General features: G+C 32.1%; 1 protein-coding gene and 1 long non-coding RNA gene across 4 annotated transcripts in view; one reads left to right on the plus strand and one right to left on the minus strand.

Moving 5' to 3' along the window:
* Positions 1–11801, plus strand: part of LOC146996019 (uncharacterized) — a 59192-nt gene extending 47391 nt beyond the window's left edge. For both annotated transcript variants that reach the window (XR_015042795.1, XR_015042797.1), the window contains one exon: positions 11639–11801. This is a non-coding gene — a long non-coding RNA (uncharacterized LOC146996019). The remainder of the gene's footprint in view (positions 1–11638) is intronic.
* The window catches only part of gcl (germ cell-less), a 53030-nt gene extending 35345 nt beyond the window's left edge, over positions 1–17685 (minus strand). The window contains exons 1-5 of one of the 2 annotated variants that reach the window (XM_085822697.1): positions 17335–17616; positions 10749–10872; positions 9213–9309; positions 3241–3338; positions 3077–3123 (exon numbers count right to left, since the gene is read on the minus strand). In XM_085822697.1, the coding sequence (XP_085678823.1) occupies positions 3077–3123; positions 3241–3338; positions 9213–9309; positions 10749–10872; positions 17335–17456 (488 nt within the window). In that variant the 5' untranslated portion in view covers positions 17457–17616. Of the gene's footprint in view, positions 1–3076; positions 3124–3240; positions 3339–9212; positions 9310–10748; positions 10873–17334 lie in introns of both variants that reach the window. The other variant, XM_085822698.1, reaches the window with a different exon arrangement.
* Positions 17686–21041: the final 3356 nt, after the last annotated feature.

Here is a 21041-nt window from a genome sequence, read left to right on the forward strand (position 1 = left end):
GTATCCAATTCGAAGATTAAGGAACAACGCAATCATCAACATTAACTGAAATAGATAATTAGATAATTTTAGCTTATACCGTCCGTTTTACATTAAACGCGCACGCGAAAACGTATTTTGCGCTTGCGCAGACACATATGCGCAGTCGAAAATGTCTTGCGCGCACGCGTAAAATGCCTATGCGCATGCGCAGAAAGATTTTAGCTTTGAGGTCCGGATTATGGATGTCCGAATTAATGACTTTTGACTGTATAACTAAATTACAATAAGTACTAAAATTATAACCTTTAAAAGTATTACAAAAATTCAAAAGAAAATGTTGAGAACTAGTAAAAACAAATTTCAAACTTCAATAAAAGTGAAGTAGGCTAGGCCAAATCGTCGAAATATTAGAACAGTAGTCAGATTGAACTATTTTTGCTCTCATCAAAAAGATGGACAAAACCACCAATGTATAATTCATAAAAGCTTGTACATTTGTGACTTTCCACTCTGGTAGCTGATTTCTGTTACTAATAAGGTCAACTGTTTTCAATTTCCAATGCAGCCACTTTGGAGTGAAGATTTCAGCTTTTGTCCTCAATTTTTCTTTTTCTACTTGCTTTACTGCTATTTTAATTTACTAATCACTGCAATTTTTGCTTTTAATACATCTACCATCTTAATTTTAACTTAAGTTTTTTTTTTTTTTTTTTTTTTTTATATATATATATATCTACATTGCCTTAATTAAAAGCTTCTCATTTGTTTGCTTATACTAAATACTTCTTCTGTTCTTCCTCTTTCCAAATGGAAGAGAACTCTGCATACATTAGCACCCATAATTGCATTTTTTGCTCATGCTTCCATTTCAGTTTGGATATTAGTTGCGGTAAACATATTTTCTTTCTCTTTTTGTTGAACTTAACTAGCTGTCTTTTTAATTTGTACTTTTGTTTAATTTGATTTATTTCTAATGTATATATATGCTTTATCATCTTTTTCATTGTTATTTAGCATTTTTTAATTAAATTTTCAGAGTTTATTAAAACTTCACATTTTGAAGAGATTTTTAAGTCTCTTTAAGATTGTTCAAATCAATGTACTTTTCTAAATTCTTTCATTTCACTCAATTACTTTGTCATTTTTTTCATCATTACTTAGTGTTTTTTACCTACATTTATGGAGTTTACTGATACTTCATATTTTGAAAGAAGTACTTTATCTTGTTTATAATTTAGTTTTTGTTTTTAGTATTTTTCACTTGTTCAGATCAGTGTAGGAGATAGTGCTATGCAATTGTTTTGAATTAATTATTTTATCATTTTGAAAATGCATAGTATCAGAAAATATTAATTTGTCCTTCCAATTAAATGGAATGGGAAATTAAATTATTTTTGTCCATGCCCTTGAAGAGAGCAATGACAATTCTCATACACATGTAAATAAAATACATTTGCATAATATCAAATTAAAAATAACATCACTTTGTTTAAGAGATTTTTATGTTTTCGTACAATTTTTACGTTTTTGTACATGATTATTCAAATAGAGTATTCATGTGCATATGCCTATAGTTTCACAAGTAAACAGAACAAAACAAAAAATACATATTGCTAAATTCACATTGAAATTTAAGAAATCATTATGAAATAGCAATGTAACATTTCAAATATTAAATGGTTGAATTATTTAACTGCAGCAAAGCATATTACGACTATCAAACAAGAAGAAGTTGTGTTTTCCTGGGAAACTTTCTAAAGGAAATTGTAGTTGAGAAGAAAATCAAAAAAATTAAATATATACATATATAATTAATTAAATTTAAATAAGTTGTAGAAGCGTACTTCCTATGATGATATAAACAATTTGACGACAGTAATAAATTTTATCAATCCAAATGTTCCAAAAAAATTTTGTAGTTTATTACAGTCAAAAGTCGTTAATTCGGACACCCATAATCCGGACCTCAAAGCTACAAACTTTCTGCGCATGCGTCGCGTTCACGCATGCGCACAGGCGTTTACGAGAGCGTGTAAGACCTTTACGGCTGCTAATATGTTTGTGCGCATGCACGTTTAATGTGTAACGGAGGTATAAGCTGAGCTAAAATTATCTAATTCAGTTAATGTTGCAGATTGCGTTGTTCCTTAATCTTCAAATTGGATCCGGCTTATTATTTTTTGCAGACTATTAGAGCAATTTCATAAAAGTAAGCTAGAACTTTCGATTATGTCAAATAGAATTTCCGATATATATTTACTAATATGTAATTTGTATCTACAAAGCGAAAGTATGTTTTGAAATCTGAAATCTGTTTATCAATTTCACGCCGCGGATTGGAAGTTGATCTGTCAGCACTATCCTTATCTTCAGGGCAGATATTTTTATTTTATTTGGCTTATAATTCCTTACTAAGTGTAGTATTTCATCTTGATGTACTCCATGTTTGATATGATTTAAATCAAGTTACTCGTCATTATAATTTGCTTCCGACAGTGAAGAAAGTGACCCAGAGGTTATTGAAAACGAAAACATTTCGATTGACAAGTAAGTCGGTATTCTCGGCACAGCAATTACGGGACTTGAACAGCGGAACTTTGTAACTGAACAAGAAATTATGTCTGTTTATAGAATTAAAGAGAAAGTATTATCACAGAAAACGAAGCAACTTAAACAACTTACATTGAAAGAAATGTTTAATAAAGTAAACAAATAAATATTATGGTTTTTTTTGTAAATTTTGATACCCTTTAGATCATAATTGTTCTTTATTTCATAAATTACGGTTTCATATTTTTAATTTTATAATTTATGCATGCCATCTTACCAGATTTAAATTGATGATCTATAATCTGGAAAAATCAATAATCCGGAATCGCCGAAGTCCCGACTAGTCTGGATTAACGACTTTTGACTGTAATACATTTTTCTGAAACATATTTTCTTTCCTTTCCGTTTTTTTAAATGCTAACTACATAATATTAAAACTCCTAACAATGTATCTTAAAAATTAATTAATTAAAAAGTATTCAAATATAAAGGCAGAAAACTGATTTAAATTGATGCATATTTAAAAAAATAAATGGATCCATACTTAATACTCTCTTTCATTACTTCTACACTTTGCTGAATTAAATCTTCCTGCAAAAGACATTTAAAAACATTTTCACATCCAAAATCAAACCAAACCTATTTGAACTTTCGATGATAAATAAATAAGAAATTTAAATATTGACAAATGTCAACAATTGAAATTACCAGCTGAAGAAGTGTTGCAGCTGCTAAAACTGAAACAGCCTCTGAAGGTTCAATATTTATCTCATCTTGATACAGTGACCCAAATACTTTGTGAAGAGCTGTAATAGGATAAATAATTTTTTATTATGAGGCATTATAAAATCAATTAATAAAAAATTAATCATATTCTTCATGCAAAATGAAACATTGCAATTTATCAAGGACTAATTACATAGTTCATTACATGGTTGGATTACTTAACAATGAAAAATAACATTAGGGCTATTTATCAAGGAGCGATGCCTTGATTGAAAACTTTATGAGGGAAGTTAGCCTGTGTTTTTATGTTACATAATATAATTCATTAATAATGTTAATTTTCTCATCATTCAGTCAGTAATCTGGAATGAAAATACCAAAAAATAAATAATAATAAATATAAAAGTCAACCTTTTTAATGCATCACTTTGGATAACAGCCATTATGCTTACACCACTTTTACACCTCCGAAAACAAGTTTTGTATAGGCACCATTCGTATCCCTATTCAAGCAAATTTCCTAGAAAGTTTCCCCCCATTTAGAAATCAAAAAATAACAACAGCAGTGATTATTATGTCTAATTCATAATGCTAAAATCTTATTTTATATTCATCTTATTTTATATTCATCTAATTTACTTACGGATCACTTTATAACTCTGCCCTGTTGGGAATGGGAGAGGAAATATTAAACTCTCTTTCAGGGTTTATTAAAGACATTAGTGACACCCAGAAGTCTAGGAAGTAAATTGTCTCATTCTAGCTGTTAAAGACAGTGCTAGTCCAGAAATGATTTTGCTCAGTAATGTCATGGTATATATTTGACACCACACCATCCCTCTGAATGACGATTACCACACGTGCCTGCTTGGAAGTTTATAGCAGCACTTTTTATTTATCTTGTCTCTATATATTGCTTTTATTTTTATACATTTGCTTTTGTCATATTGTAAATCTGTATTTCCTGTTTTCTACAAAGCTAAAGATGTCATAGAGCTTAATGATTTAAATGCAAGCATGAAACTATAGGAACAGGGCTTGTCCACATTTCTGCACATGGAAATTAAGTACATTTAAGGATCATTTATGAAAAAACAATTAAGGACCTATCATCGAATGGGAACTGAATAAGTTCAGTTAAAGATATCATCTATACCTGAACTTCACTTTTGTAACACCATTCTAAGAATAAAACAGATCTGTACATAGAATGCATTATTATTAAACATAATCTAATTTTAAACATGATTATAAAAGAAACTTGAGAATAAAATCAACTTTTTATCATGTAGCATTAAATATTTTACACTTATAATGGTTGGACATATTTTAAAGAAGATTAGTGACACATTTTGTTGAAAGTTAGCTTTATGCTGGTTTTTTTCTTCTATGTCTCGTAATGTCATGTACTTGCTCAGTCTAGAAGTTTAGTAAATAGCAGGCAGATTTTATGCCAAATAGCAGAGGCTAAAATGAGAAGTAAAATCATAATCAGCATAATTCATAAGGGAAGCTTGGCTGTTGCCACCACTGCTACTTGCCTAGAGAGAGACCTGCTGATCAGAACAGACCTGAATGCCTGATAATGGCACAAATGGTAAGTGCTGAAAATTAGTTATGCTCTGTCTATCTGATGCAGTTAGTATCATAGTTTCACGTAGAGTTCCTGGAGTTGTAACCCAGATAAGATACTTTAAGGTTCCAATAAGCCATTAAGGCACCAGAAATGATAAGTTGTTTTCTATTACTGTCAGTCTCACTAGCTGTCAGGAATAAAATAAAATTTTTACACTTTAGTATTGTATCTTGTGACTGCAGTAAGAATTAATGAAAGGCAATAACATGCAGAGATAACTTTTAAGGGTAAGCAGTTAGTTACAAATAATTAAAATAAGTAATTGTCATTTTAAATTTACATGTCCACTATTAAATTTATTTATTTTTAAAAAATATTTGTTAACAAAACACTATTAAAATTAATATTTCACAATTTAAAATGCATGTAATTTATGACATTGAATCCTGAATGACATTAGGATACATTAAAAGCCACAGAGCATTTATGTTGTGTAGGAACAACAAAATATTTATGAGTCTTTTTAATTTGAAAAACCTCCCAGTCATTTTTGCAAATTTATATTAATTTTCTTCTCTTTAAACATCTTTTCTAAGAATAAGAAATATTCTTCAATAAGCAAAGCAATGTTCTCACTAGTTTCTGCTTCATCTCCTAACTTTTCAACAAAACTCTTCAGAAGAATGATTTTCTTTCTCTTTATGTACTCAGATTCTTCTTCAATAAGCTTCCTTTCCATTTCAGAATTTTTTAATTTAATTAAAGATTTCTGTTATTTAAAAAAAAAAACTTCATATATTCAGAATGTATAAAAGAAACTGCTAAATTTATTTCTTTATTAATATGAACATTAAGAAAAAATATGAAATGATAGATGGTCAGGGCCTATACCAGAACTAGTGTGGCAGAACTTTTAGAATCCATGGAAGCACCAAGCAACAAAATATGGGGATGGTAAAACTTTTAGAATTTTGGGAGGCACTATGCAGCAGAATTTTCACTTTACAGAGATTGTATCAGGTGGGAAAATGCCAGTTGCCGGCCCGTTTATGATGCACTGAGATCTAACAGATGAATCTTTTAAATTGTCAGTTTTTAATTTCTTTATTAATTGAAAAAAAAATCCTTTCTATAGATGTCTATCCAGGTGACAAGATTAGAAGTATTTTTTGATATTTTCTCTGCTTGATTCTAATGAGAGGAAAAGAATTCTTCTAAGGAGTAGGAAAAAAAAAAAAAAAAAGAGAGAGAGAGAGAGAGAAGATGTTACGAGAAAAGACTTCTAGAATCAGAAGTATAAAATTCAAATTATTATGTTTTTATTATTCTTTCAAAAATTCTCCAAAAAATAAGAAATTCATCAAACTTCCTGTAAAATACATCCCTTATGTGTTAATACCATGAAGACATTTTTCATTTTGTCAAATTTTTCTGGAATCTTTTGGAATCATATGTCTATAAATTTTGTCTTCCTATCCTCTAAACCTTCCAAGATACAATGTCTAAAACTGAAAGAAAATTTATCCTTATAAATTCTGTAATAGAAAAATGGCAAAATGTTTTTGAAGGAAAATAAAGAAAAGAAATATTCTGAGATAATTACACGAGAAAAAAACTCTTACCATGAAAAAAATAAAATAACCTCAAAGGGTTAATTTCTAAGTAACTAAATTAAATTACCAAATTTAAAGCCATCTAAGTAACTAAGTAACTAAAATAGCTATTTTGCTAAGAAGTGTTTCAGAAATTGCGCTTTATAATATCAGCCAGTACAAACAGACAGAAATATTCTGTTCTAACTGAGACGGAACAGTATCTATTAGCTTGCTTATTTTTCAAATTCAAAATATTCTACTAATAAATCAGCAAAATGGAAATTAATGTCATTTATAATATGACAGGAAAAAATAAAACTGTTTTAATGTTATTTCTTGAATATAATTGTAATATATTTAATTATTTTAAAGAAATTTATCAATTTTATAATCCTTGAAAAAAAAAAAAAAAAAAACTGTAGAAATATTCACCTATCACCAAATTAAATAATTTGTAGCGAAATTGATCTTAAAATCATTAAAACCTTGATAAGTTACCAAATTTAAAGCCATTTAATAAAAGAATTCATATCCCCCAAAAGGAAAAAATTTCACATTATTATCAAAAAAGAAATTATTTTGAAATACTTAAGTTTCACTTCTTGCCCAGAAACTCAAGTATTACACTGTTTATATTAGAAGTAGGAACAAATTCAAATGATACTCCATCAAATCATCCTTTGTCAATGAATCACCAAAAAATATTCTGCCAAAATGCTAATTTACACTAAAAATAGCAGTCATAAAAGGAATTTCTGCCGATTTAGGGCAAAATTAAGGACTTTTAAGGACCAGAAATCATTTTAACGTAAGGACTCTTAAGGCCCGTTCCCACTGGGGTTTATCTGAGCTAACGAACACAACTAACGTAGTCGACCCATCCCCAAAACCAGTTTTTCCCCATAGAGCAGCAAGTTGAAAAATCTGAACTGCAGGCACAGCGGAGCTAGTCGACACAGGGAACTGACTCCGTTAGCTCAGATAAACCCCAGTGGGAACGGCGCTTTAAGGTCAATACAAGCCCAGAACAAGCTGAAGAATGTGAATACCTATCAAGGCAGTATGCTGATTTTGCCATCTTTAATGTTACTGTGCCTGCACCTCTGACTCTATATGCATCTGTGCTGTATTTTCCTCAGATATGAGTACTGTATATGCCAACAAGCACTACAAGACCATCTTGGTGTTTAAGAATACAAAGAACAGGAAATGCAGATTTGCAATATGGCAAAAGTAAAATGTACAGAAATAAAGCAATATATAGAGAAAATATAAATAAAAAATGCTATTATACACTTCCAAACAGACACATGTAATAATACATTCAGAGGGATTGGGGTATCAAATGTACACCATGATATTACTCAGCAAAATCATCTCTGGTTCAGCACTGTCTTTAACAGCTGGAATGAGACACTTCGCTGTTATCTGGAGCATTTGGAAAGATACAGTGGCATCAACATAGCCATTGTTACTTCCTGAGAGGAAGAACAAGCATTCCTAAATGTGTTTAAAGAGCTGGTGATTCTATATATGTTTGAAACCAGCATGAATCTTATTAGCATTATGTTAAGAAGATAAAAACTCCTAACCTTTAGTTTTTCTCACAGTTCAAATAAATGAGTTGAAGGAATTAACCCTTTGAGGTTAGGTGCATAAAAACATTTTTTTGGGAAAAAAATAACTTTACACATAGATAACTAGCCCCTAATATTTCATGAAAAAAAAAAAAAAAAAAAAAAAACAGACCTTTAAAGTCATTCATGACATGGTGGGATACCACTTGTCCCACCGCACACCAAGAGCAGTAAAATGGCATCACTACCTCAACGTAAATTCTCCTAACATGCTTATCTAAAGTGCTGGTTTTAGCAACCAAATGAAAATGCAAGATATAAAAAACGTTTCCAAATAATTATCTAGAAAGTATTAATCGCAAAATAAAAAATATTATTTAAAAAAAAAAAATTGCATAATTTAGAAAAATTTGCTCTCTGTATGACTTTTTAAATATTTTTTAATGATTTCATAACAGATTTGAAACAAAGATTTTCGCTCCAGTACTTCATTTGCTACAGGTTTAAAAAGGAAGATATTTAGAAGGCCGTCATGTTTATTTACATTTCATTTCTCTTTCCTCTGCTTAGGATATTTTTCTATGGCGAATCACACTCACACATCCATTCAGTATTTAATGACATTTCATATTAGAGTTATATTTTCATTTCTTTCAGAAAAATACTAAATATTTTTCAAGTTTTAACATTATTGCAATTTACTAAAAAATATATATTTTATATTATCAACATTTAAAATGAACATGATATTTGAATTTAAAAATATTTGAATGGTGCTGCCATCTAATAGTAGCAATTCCTACATGCATGGTGGGACGTATTTGGGCCCACCTTTCAATTTCAACCATTCCTTATTATTATAAATGAATTCAAAAAATATTTTTTTTTTTTTTTTTTTTTTTTTTTTATAGAAAAGGAAACTTTCACATAAAAATATTCATTCTAACACCAAAAGTTGTTGTTCAGAAGATTTAAAATTGCATTAGAAATAAAAAAAAAATTGCTTCAAAATTAAACCTGAAAAGAATTTTTATTTTACATTATTTCCATGAATGAATACTAGTGCTGCCATCTGTTATACATTTAGAGAACTAAAAGGCATAATTATATGTTTAAATGGGATTTTGCCCCTTCAAAGGGTTAAAGGGAAAGTAAAAAGAAGATAAATGCATTATTTAACTAATTATTAATAATGAGTATAATTACCCTCAGACGTTATATTTTCATCTTCGATCCCAATACGTATTTCTTTTTGTGATGTTTCCACCCATAAGCCGTTAAACATGCTATTAAAATATGGTGACTGAAAAACAGAATATGGAGCCTGAATTAAAATTAAACAAAAAATAAAGCAACATTAAAAATTGGAGAAATGTTACATAAAGTATGTAAATGTAATAATAATTAAATATGAAGAGCCCCAATATAATACCTGCTGGAATATCTATTGAAAGTTTCAGCATAAAATATTTCAAATAATACTTTAAATGTCAAATAATTATTATATGTTACTCATCTTGAGAAGTACTTCTGCATTAGATTAGGATTTTTATTTACAAGCATAGTAGGAAAACACTTTTGGCTTTTACCCAAATTTTCTCATAAGAATTGTTTTTAAACACTAAAATAATTATTATAGAAATGAAAAAATATATAATGAATTTAAAAAGTCCAGTTAGTAATTGATAATGTTACAGATGAAGAACTAGGATTACCATATAGTGTCCTAAAGGAGGACAAGCTCTCCTTTTTTAATTAAATTATAGTGTTGAGACAGTTTTTTCACTGATAAACTCTCAATGAACAGAACAGACTTAATTGGAGTCAGTGAAAGTGAATACAATTTTAAGTGCCAAGTTTAATTTATAGCATGCTCAGATTTTCATAGTTATTTAAAGAAATGAAGAACTTTCATCAAAAACAGTCTTTTTGTCTGAAAAATATGCTTAAACACTATGTTCTTAACATTATTTTAATGATGAAGTTACTTTTTCTCACAATAAAGGAATATATATACCAAATTTTACTTTATTTTATTTTGAAATACCTCCCCCTTTCAAAACACAAACATCCTCGCTTTTGCATCTGGTAACCATATGAAGAACTATATTTATTGCTTTTAAATTGCTTAGTATGTTAATCAACAATAAAAAGATAGAATTTGACAGAAAAATTAAATATCTTATATTTGGCCAAATGACAACACACTGCTGCAAGGAACATAAATGTTTTATTCTAGGCAGTGGCAATACATTTCTTTTACAATAGCTGAACTCATTGATTAAATTTAAAACACGAACATCTTTGCTGAGTAGAATCTCATTTTTTTTTATATCACTAAATTTTCTGATTAAATTTCAAACATAAATATTTTACATTTTGTTGAGTGGCTGAGTGCCTTCTGAGTTTGTTGATAAAAAATCAAATTTGTTTAAAATATGAAATAAATCAAAAACAAATTTAAAATTCACACTTTGAATGTTACATGTTTGATTCAAACTTTGATGGCTCTATATGCTACCATTTTCTGCAGTGCAAGAAACATATTTGCATTCATACAGATTCTTCGTTATTTAATAATGGAGATTAGTTACCTTATATTCTTTTACATTTAATCTTATAGTCTGAAAACTGAGGAAAATTATAACAAATATTCAAACAAAATATACAGTAATTAGATTTTTATCAAAATATTTCCAATGTTCAAATTAAAAATAATCTGGTGCAAAACCATCAACTTACTTGAGATAAATATATCCTATGCAGATTCCATTCTCTGTTTAAGGCAATAATTTTTACATCATTTCCTTGACCTTCTTCAAAAAGTGTCTTATAGATATATTTAGAAGTGCTCATTAGTTTTCTCCTGAAATAAAATGATTTAATATAAAAAATCACAACTTTTTTTTTTTTCTTTTCCAAGGCAGATTGTGAACAGTTACAATGTAGCACAGTCCATTAATCTATACAAGGCCAGATGTGGTGGTCTCTTTACTATGGAGGCACCTAATAGGTGGGCCACCATCACCTCCTACGAAGGGACGGACAGTTACAACCATGCCTTCTCCGGGACTCGAATCCAGGCCCTTCGGTATCGCAGTCAGGCTTCCGTAACCACTATACCATACGGACAGCAAAAAATCAAAACTCAAATTAGCTTTAAATAGAGCGACTACAAGTTTTAATAAAAAGAGCAGAATGAAAAATAACAGCAATTTAGCTGTTTTAAAAATTAATTAAAACATTTTGTTGAACTTATTTTCAAAATAAAAAATTCCAGTTAGAGTAGATTAAAGGGTGCCCCTTGGATTATTACTAAGTTGTTTGATTTATCGTCAAGTTGTTATTTCATTTATAACCTGAGTAGTTGAATGTTACGAAAACCCTATATGACATAATTGGTTGTATCATTGCAGTCAATTTGAATGATGGAAAAAGATTTGGAAAGTGTGTGTCGGATTTTGGATATGAAGTATGTTGTTATTTTGTGTTTTACGCAGTAAAACGGCTGAATGTGGTAAGATTAATTTGAAGTTTCTGTACAATTTGGAATGCAAGGCAAAAAAGAATTAATTGACTGATGTGTAAATGAAAGTTTACTTAGTAACCATTATTAAATGTCCTGTTTGCAGGAAGGAAATGCGCATGGTCGAACAATACCGGCACTATGGAGGATATTTTTGTGAATTTATGTAGTGGCAAATACAGATACAGTATACAGATTATAGTTCAGATAATGTTAGGAAGTTTTGGAATGCTGTTAAGGAATTTTGTTTGAAGACATGCAAATTTGTAAATAAGGTAAGTGGATATGTCTTTTGTGTAGTGCTAAGATGAATCTCCATTTTTAAGTTATTTCATTGTTTAATTTAAAATGTTGTTTATTGAGATTATATATTTTTTGTTGGCTGATCCTTTGACTTTTTAAGTGAATACAGAATGAATTTGACTGATGGGAAAATATTTGTAAGGGCTTATTTATATGTTGGATGTTGGTTAGGAAGTACTTTGCTTATTTTGTGCTTTACACCATAAAACGCCTGCTGGTGGTATGATTAACTTGCAGTTTCTGTACACTTTAGAATGACTGAGAAAGAAAACATTGATTGACTGATGTGTAAACGAAGATTTAAATTTTATCATTCACCTCTCGGTAAATTACACAGCAAGATTTAAGGATTTGGAAACCAGAGTTCATATCAACACTGTGGAAGGTACAGGGGATGTAATAAAAAGGGATTTTCAAAAGAAATGCTATCAACAGTCTGACAGTATGGAGAATATTTTTTATTCTTACTTTTGTGAATTTATGTGGTGACAGCAGTATACACATTCTAGCTTGGATAATTTTCAATAGTTTTTTGATGCTGTTAAGGAATTCTGTGTGTCTCATATACCGAAGAAACATAAATTTTAAAATAAGGTAAGACGATATTCCCTTTTTGTAATTGCATAGACTGCATAATATGTATTTACATTCTTATGTTATTTTCTTGTTTGATTTAAAATGTAGCTCATTGAGATTATATATTTTTTGTTTTCATAAGAATAAATTGAATTTAATTAAAAAAATTATTAAGAATTTAAATTTAATTAAAATAATTTAATTAAATTATTAAGAATTTAAATTTGTTTAAATAAATTTTTTTTTTTTGTTTTCATTATGTTTTGGGTGCCATTTCACTGGGGAGGGCATTGGACATAAACAGGAATGGCCCCAAAAAATTGCCAAGGGATACTTGAAATATATTTTCACCATACATTGACTTTATTTCTAGAATTCAATTTTCCACCCAAAATTTTGTTAAATTTTAAATGCAGGTTTCTTATATTCAAATTAATAACAAGTACACACTCTTTTGCAAAAAAATCGAAGCACCATGATGGAAGTGGTTGTTTTTAATAAAATTGAATATGTTTATAGCTCATACACAGATAATAAAATGATTAAAAAAATCAAGGTTATAGCACCTGTTCACGCTCACAATCACCCATTAAGTGTTCAAATTAGTAGTTGGTCGAACCGTCATTGGTGGCAGTGCATGCTTGAATTCGTCAAGGCAAGGAGTGGTAGAGATTCCTAATGTCATCCTGCGACACATTCTGCCAGGCATTCATTAGTTGTTGCTCCAGATCTGTGGTATTTTGTAGTGCCCTAATCTGGCAGCCTACCATATCCCAAACATGCTCGATTAGTGAAAGGTCTGGTGACCTTGCTGGTAAAGCAAGAGTATCAACGACACTAAGACAGTCCGGAGATATGCGAGCAGTATGTGATCTGGCATTATCTTGTTGGAAAATGGCCCCAAGATGGTATCAGCATATCGTTGAGCTGTTAAAAATGGACAGAGGATGACTAAATATGACCTGCTGTCATAAGAAATAGTGCCCCACATCATCACACCAGGAGTTAAGCCTGTATGTCTTTGTAAAACAACATATGATTGGGACCTCTGGCCCCGTCCTCTCCAGATATGAACACGGTAATTATCTGCTTCAAGAGTGAAGCAGGATTCATCACGGAACACTATATGATGCCAGTCTGATGGCAGCCATGATGATTAGCTGCGACACCACTCCAGACGACTCCGCCAATGTTGTGGGGTCAAAGACAAATGTCTTAAAGGCTTATGTGAACATAACTCCACCTCAGAAAAGTGTTGTGAGATGGTGGACATAGAATAGTCTACACAACGTCATATACTTTGGGCTATGGAACTATCAACTGCCTGAACTGATGTGAATGGCCAACTCTGTGAATAACTGCAAAAATAATACGGACACACATCATTAGGTGTGTAACTGATAAGAACATGAAGTTATGACGTATTGAAGAAGACATAGGTTTAAAAAGTGGTTAATACGAGGGCCATCCAGGAAGTAGATTACGTTTCCGTCTGTGTCCGCTAGGGGCGGGGCTAGCGCGGCCATCTTGGGGTCAGAGCGTTGCGCAGCTCAGTCTGCATCTAGCCGTGCTAGTGAGAGGTTCGTGCTGTGCTCCGTTCAGATACTGTGACGGTTTGAAATGTCTGCGTTAATTGAAAATCCCGCGAGCTGCGAGGTGCGCTCAGTAATAAGGTTTCTGATTGCAAAAAACTGTAAACCGATAGAAATCTATCGGCAGCTTCGTGAAGTGTATGGGGACAACATTATCACTGAAGGTGGAGTGCGTCAGTGGGTCATAAGATTTCAAAATGGCCGAACCAATGTTCACGACGAAGATCGAAGTGGGAGACCCAGCATAGTGACCGCCGAACTTCTCGAAAAAGTCGATGCTAAAGTCCGTGAAAATCGAAATTTCACAATAACGGAACTTTCTTTGAGTTTTCCACAAATTTCGCGAAGTTTGTTGCACGAAATCATCAGCGAAAAGCTTGGTTACCACAAGTTTTGTGCAAGATGGATTCCAAAAATCTTGACAGAGGACCACAAAAATCAGCGAATGGCTGCAGCGTTGAACTTTTTGGACGCTCACCATAAGGATGGTGACTCTTTACTCGATCGCATCGTTACTGGTGACGAAACATGGGTGAAACATGTGAACTGTGAAACGAAATTGCAATCAATGCAGTGGGGGCACACAAGTTCTCCCCAAAAACCCAAGAAATGCATGCAAACAATGTCGGCAAGGAAGATGATGGCGACTGTTTTTTGGGACAGAAAAGGTGTAATTTTGGTGGACTTCCTGGAAAGAGGCACTACAATAAACTCTCAAAGGTATTGCCAAACTCTCCAAAAACTCAGAAGAGCAATTCAAAACAAGCGCAGAGGAATGTTGAGCTCTAAGATCTTGTTGATTCACGACAACGCCCGGCCCCACACGGCAAATGTCACTCGTAAAGTTCTTGAATCTTTTAAGTGGGAGTTGTTTCCTCATCCACCGTACAGTCCCGACCTGGCACCGAGCGACTTCCACCTATTCCCAGCAATGAAGAAGTGGCTGGCTATGCAGCGTTTTGATGACGACGCACAGCTGCAAGAAGAGGTAACGAAGTGGTTGAAGGCGCAGGCGGCCGAATTTTTCAACGAAGGAATTTCCAAGCTCGTACATCGCTACGATAAATGCCTTAATTTGTATGGTGACTATGTAGAAAAGTAGTATTTGAGTGTGGCTTTCATTTGTATATAATAAAATTTGTTTCCTATACTTTGTTTATTTTTTTATTCCAAAACGTAATCTACTTTCTGGATAGCCCTCGTATATAAGTTCCACTCTCCACAATATAGATCCTATCCATGACAATGTAATTATTAATTGATCGTATATTTATTTTTCATACGGATTATTATGTAACAATTATTGTATAGATAACATTGTCAATTTCGCATTGTAATATTACTAACACTGATTCAGTGAATGCCGCCGGCGGTGGATGGTAGATTCTTTTCTGTCACATGGATATATAACTCTGATTGATGTAGAACCTTAGGTTGGAAGTCCATACAACTGCGTTTCGGTACTACGGGAGGTATAGATGTAGCTGTAGTGCACTGAATAGTCGACAATACTGCTGGGGCAGGTCGGGCCTGGAGAACAATCATCCTATCTTGCCTTGCATTTGTGCTTCTTGGACTTCCAGCAATTTCCATTTCGTCAGCAATTTCCTTGTAGCAACTATTGCTGCCAACATCTTTTCACAGCTGTAACTGTGTACAGCAGGTGGCCGCCTATTGCTCAGTATGACCACCCAGCTTCACACAACACTACAATGCAACCACGTTCAAAGTCATTTAGTTGTCTGTAAGGTCTTTGATATTGTCGTAATGACATCTTTAGTTGCTTCTTTATGGAATTACAATGGCAGGGAAAAAAAAAAAAAAAAAAAAAAAAAAAAAGAGATAAATTTTCTGCCTCTGTTACTGGTTTTACACTTTGCGAATTGCGCACCAGAAATGCGTGTCGTAATTCCTGTTCATTTACCTTAAAATTTTGATCAAGATGTTTTTGCATACCAAATTTCGTCAAGATCACCAAAGTCCTTCTTGGTGCTTCAGTTTTTTTGCAAACGTGCGTAATTTTAGATTAAAATGTCTTTTTTTATTCATTTAGTTTTTCATTTGCATTTTTTACACACTCAGCTACAACAATATTCTCCAATTTGGTATTCAGCATTTTTGAAATATGAAAAGCATACGAAATTATGCTTGTGGGGGGCCCACCAATGGCCGAGCAGTAAAGTCGCTATACACTGGTAGTTCGGTCCAAGCTTCGAATCCCATGAACAGGGTGGCTACATGGGCATTTTTGTGGTTTTTCCCATGTGTAACATGTATATGAGCCAGTTTTCCTTAGAAAGTCCTCCACGAAAGCATCTCTCCCTTTAGGCAGATAGCCCTCAAGGCTTTGCCAGAATCACATAAACCAAACGAAACAAAAAACACAAGTTTTATGGATAATCACATTTATACTGTGTGTACATACATATGTGGAATGGCATCTTCCATGAGGCATAGTTGGCACTACTAGTCAAGTAAGGCATTGTGAAAAGAAAACAAAGGATGATGCCATAAGACGATGGCATGTTAGTAAGAAGTTGCATAATGACGTAAAGATTAAGTACTTTTCTTCAGTAGAAAAAATTTCCTGTATGTAGTAGATTCATGTTACTGTTATGTTTATATGTGTATCATGTTTTAAAACCATCATTATACACAAAATAAATATTCATTATGATAATTATTATTATTTACCCCTGGATATCACCAAGGCTTTATCAAAGTAAATAAAACATCCACTTAATACATAAAAATCTTAAATAATACATATTTGTAAAATCACTCCAAAGAAAGGTAGTTTATAATATAGCAAACATACGAAATTATGTTCAGCAAAGAGTTCATACTTTAACAGTAGTTTGCTTTCAATACATTTTACTAAAATAAAGATTAAAAACTATCTTAAATTCAATATGAATAATATTCTTTATAAGCACAAATTTATCATCGACTTGTTAAAAAAAGAAAACGGCAAGAAAAAATTAAACACTCAACTTTTATTTAGTTAAGTTACAAGACATAAGAATGTTAAAACTTTTGAGACATTCATATCCTTTCCAAAGAGAAAAATAAAAAAATTAGGTAGAGATCTGAGGAAAAAAAATTAGCTGGAGCAAAATTTTTGCATAGCAATGAAATATGATACATATTTGCAGATGAAATAAAAGAATTTGATTAATTTAAAAATTTACGTTTAGAAAATTTTTCTTAAATTAACTTCTGATTGCAACACAAATAAATCAGTCGTTCCAAAAATAAATGTCGGAAAAAATATAAGGTAACTAAACCATAATCAAGTAAAACTTTTTAAATGAATTTAAATACAGAGTACCTTTTAGGAGTAAACAAGCTATCCTCAATATCATATCCTCCACTTTCACGATCTTCCGATATTTTTTTTCTTTTGGAAGGAAGACTTGAACGAATAAAACTATGAGTTACCGAATTACCCATAATGAAAGTTACAGATCTTTAAAAGGCACACCAGCTAGGAATACAACTAGACATTCCTCAGGTTTTTCAAAATTTCCTTTTTTACATACAAACATTTACATTTAAACAACAGAAAACGAAAACAAACATAGCGTTTTCTATCACACAGCTTCTCAAAACAAGTCAACAAAATAAATCCTTGATCTCGTAAGTTCTCAGGCTACGTGAAAAACAGTTTTTTGATTTACAGAATTTGTAAACGAAAATTATAATTACATTTTCTAGACTGCCTTCTACCATATCGAGATACGTTACTTCTGCAATCATTTTTTTTCTTAAGATGAGAGTCTTTGATAAATTTCTGCAAACTCTATCAGTTGTTTCGATGGAAATTTATGCTCATTTGTTCCTTAACTTACATTATTTATAATTCGAAACTGAACATAAAAGTTGTAAAATGAATTTTTTCTAGTTTTTTGTTAAGGCCAAAGCAGTTTTTTGCTATATTAAAGATTAAGATACTTAAAAATCGCAGAATTTTTTTTTAATAGTATATACTTAGTTTTAAAGCATACTAAGGAAATGTGTTAATTTAAAAAGAATTCACATTATAATGTATACTTTTTCTTTATTTTCTGATTTTTATATGCGTACTTTTCGTTTTAGTAGAAGAATGTTTAAGCAGAGCAAAAACCGAAAACTGCTGGTGAAATCAGCCAAGAACAGAAACATCATTTACTACATAATCACAGTACTCAGATACAAGTAATCTGGAGTTTTACAGTGTATAAGAATCTAATCTGAAATAATATTTCCATGCATATTCACATAGTATATCAAGTCATAATGTTTATGCAATATTTTCAGAGTACAAGATATTGATATTGTAAAATGGTAAAAATGAAGGAGTAAGTTTCAAGAGTAATTTGTTAATTACTACCTGTACGGATAATAATGTTACAATTTTTTCTTGAGCCGAAATACAAACATGATTAATTAATACGAATATAAAGTCAGATCCAAAAATAATTGCCCAACTTTCTGTCATAAATGCACATAAGTTGAATTTTAATACTAATTTCGCTAGGTAACAGATTTAAACGAGCAATCAACAGTCAAAAATAAGTAAACACGTCTTTAAATCCTTTTTTACATATTCCTATCTTCTCTAACAGCATATTATTTATTTTCCTTAGCGTGATAAAATCTCAGATACATTTTTAAAGGAGCAAAATGTCGCTACCAAGGCTGTATTCAAAGTATATAAGAAGTTGGAATTGTAACGGGAGGCATATTTCACAAGTGCACATCTGTGTAGCTACCGAAGGAGTGGCTTCTAGAATGAACCAATGAGCATCCAGTAATATTTCTGTCATTTCACATGACGTTTCACGTGCTTTAAGATTTAAGCAAAAGGGTTGAAAATATTCTGCCACGCAATTTTATGTGAAAAATAATTAAAGCATCCTCGATTGCTTCTGAAACTTTTCATTGTGAAGTTAAATCAATTATAGGAAATTTTGAAGATTTTACTACTTGATTGAAATAAATACACATATTGGATACTTCGCAAAAATATCGGTGTGAAATATTACTTAATAAGTGGTAAATAAGATGAAGAAAGAAATATGTGATAAAGATCTGAGCCCAAATGCAATCTTTACATAAAATTATGCGTATGAGAAAAATATTTACACCAGTTATATATGTAAATAGAAGTCAGCACTTTTTATTGCAGTCTATATGAAAAAGATGTTCTATAATAATAACCAATGCAGAATTTTATTCAAAGTGAACTTTACTAATTTGCAATCGAATACATTCAGTGTGTTAAATTTCACATTTAACAATTGCTCACTCTTGAATGTCTTGTCTATACAAGAAATACTCATGAAACAGAGTGAATTTATTGTGTTCACAACGAGCATATTCAAATTATTCACATATAATTTTTAATGTTAACCATGGATATAATCAGATCATATATATATTCTGAATCTCACCCTTTAAAATCAAAAGAATACAAGCACTGAAATAAGAAATTCATTGTAATACTTTCAGTCATTCTCAGCTCTATTTAAAAAAAAGAAAAAAAAAACATACACTTGAGTTCTCTTAATCCACATAATATGCCCAATCCTAACATTAATACATGACAAAAATAGCGAAAGTGAAATGTCAGCGATTAATCAAACTCAGAAAACGAAAGCACTACGAGGCCATATAATTTATAATTGCGAAACAAATGCTAATTAAAACGCTCACATGCACGAAGATTTAACGTCATAAGAGCAATAGCAGCTCATTGCTCCATTTTCGAAACTCCTCCCTCAGTAGCTACGCTGATGTGCACCTGTGAAATATGCTAACGGGAGGGGGGCAGAACATACACCAGTTGTGCCGCCATGCACTAAAGGTCGGACTTGAAGATAGACCTTAGAGCAGGAACTAGAGGTAAGGATTCCGTCCAACGAGAGTTATTATGGAATTGGAGGGACTGTTTAAATAAGTGATAGAAGCTATCGAATGGACAGTTACTGACAAATCGTTACTGACAAAATGGTGTAAAGGCAAGAAAGTGCACTTGTTCAAAAGAAGAGATGTCGGCTAAAGAACAAGCGTTGACTCGAACATCCGTCCTTGGTCCATCGAGATGATGGAATGTACCCAGAAACGAGAAATCCAGCATTCGACAAATGCGCACGCTAAAGTCTGGGCAAACTGTCGACCAAAGGTCCGGCTTCCGGCCAACGCGTAAATCGGTTGATGCAACTAAGCAAGTAACTTACACCCCTGCAAGACGGAAGGAGGACAACTAAGTCGATATGTAGGTAATCGAACCGTTGTATCGTGGCCGAAGTTTGAAATGGTCTCTAATAGTGTCGACAGATTTTGGATCGCTGTCACTGGATACAGATCCGAGATTAAAAGATAACAAACATCTTTGGAAATTGACTGCTGTTCCACAAGTAAAAGTTTCTGCGAAAAAGTTGGTCATATTTTTCGTTGACACGATTTAAAACATCTCGATGGCGATGTGAAATGTATCGACCATCAGGAGCAATTTTTGACCGAGAACGTGGAAATCGAGAGTTGGGGCTTGCACGAAATTAGCTCTGCATTTTTCATTCTCAATCCAAGGGACTGGGCACCTCTCATTTTTTTGGAGTCATTGAGAAACACATGTAAGGAAGCCTGGGTATCTGCAGCTTTTTTAGAAATCTCGTATAAGAGTTTAACGCGGCGAGAGTTGGGCAATAGCTTCTGGCTTGGGAAAATCAGCAACACTTTTTCCTGTGAGGGCTGAACGCCAAAAGGGGTTATTAGACAAGCCAAGAAGGAGACAGTGTTCTGTTCATGTTCAGGCACGCATTTTTTAGGGTTTTAAGCCATAGCCACGTAAACAGCTGAAAACATCGTGCGAGTGCGTAGTGTGTTTGTCTCATCCATGGAGGCGATAATTATATCATCCAAATAGCCTACACAACAGTTTAAATAGGAGAAGACTTGGTTAATGTAACGCTGGAAGGTTTGCCCAGCATTACATAAGCCAAAAGCCATACCGACAACCTCGAATGGGCAAAAAGGGTTAGTTATAGCCGTTTT

This window comes from Stegodyphus dumicola, chromosome 8, assembly GCF_044657685.1.
Source record: "Stegodyphus dumicola isolate Sdum_Otavi_A_Nest chromosome 8, ASM4465768v1".
Classification (NCBI taxonomy): domain Eukaryota; kingdom Metazoa; phylum Arthropoda; class Arachnida; order Araneae; family Eresidae; genus Stegodyphus; species Stegodyphus dumicola.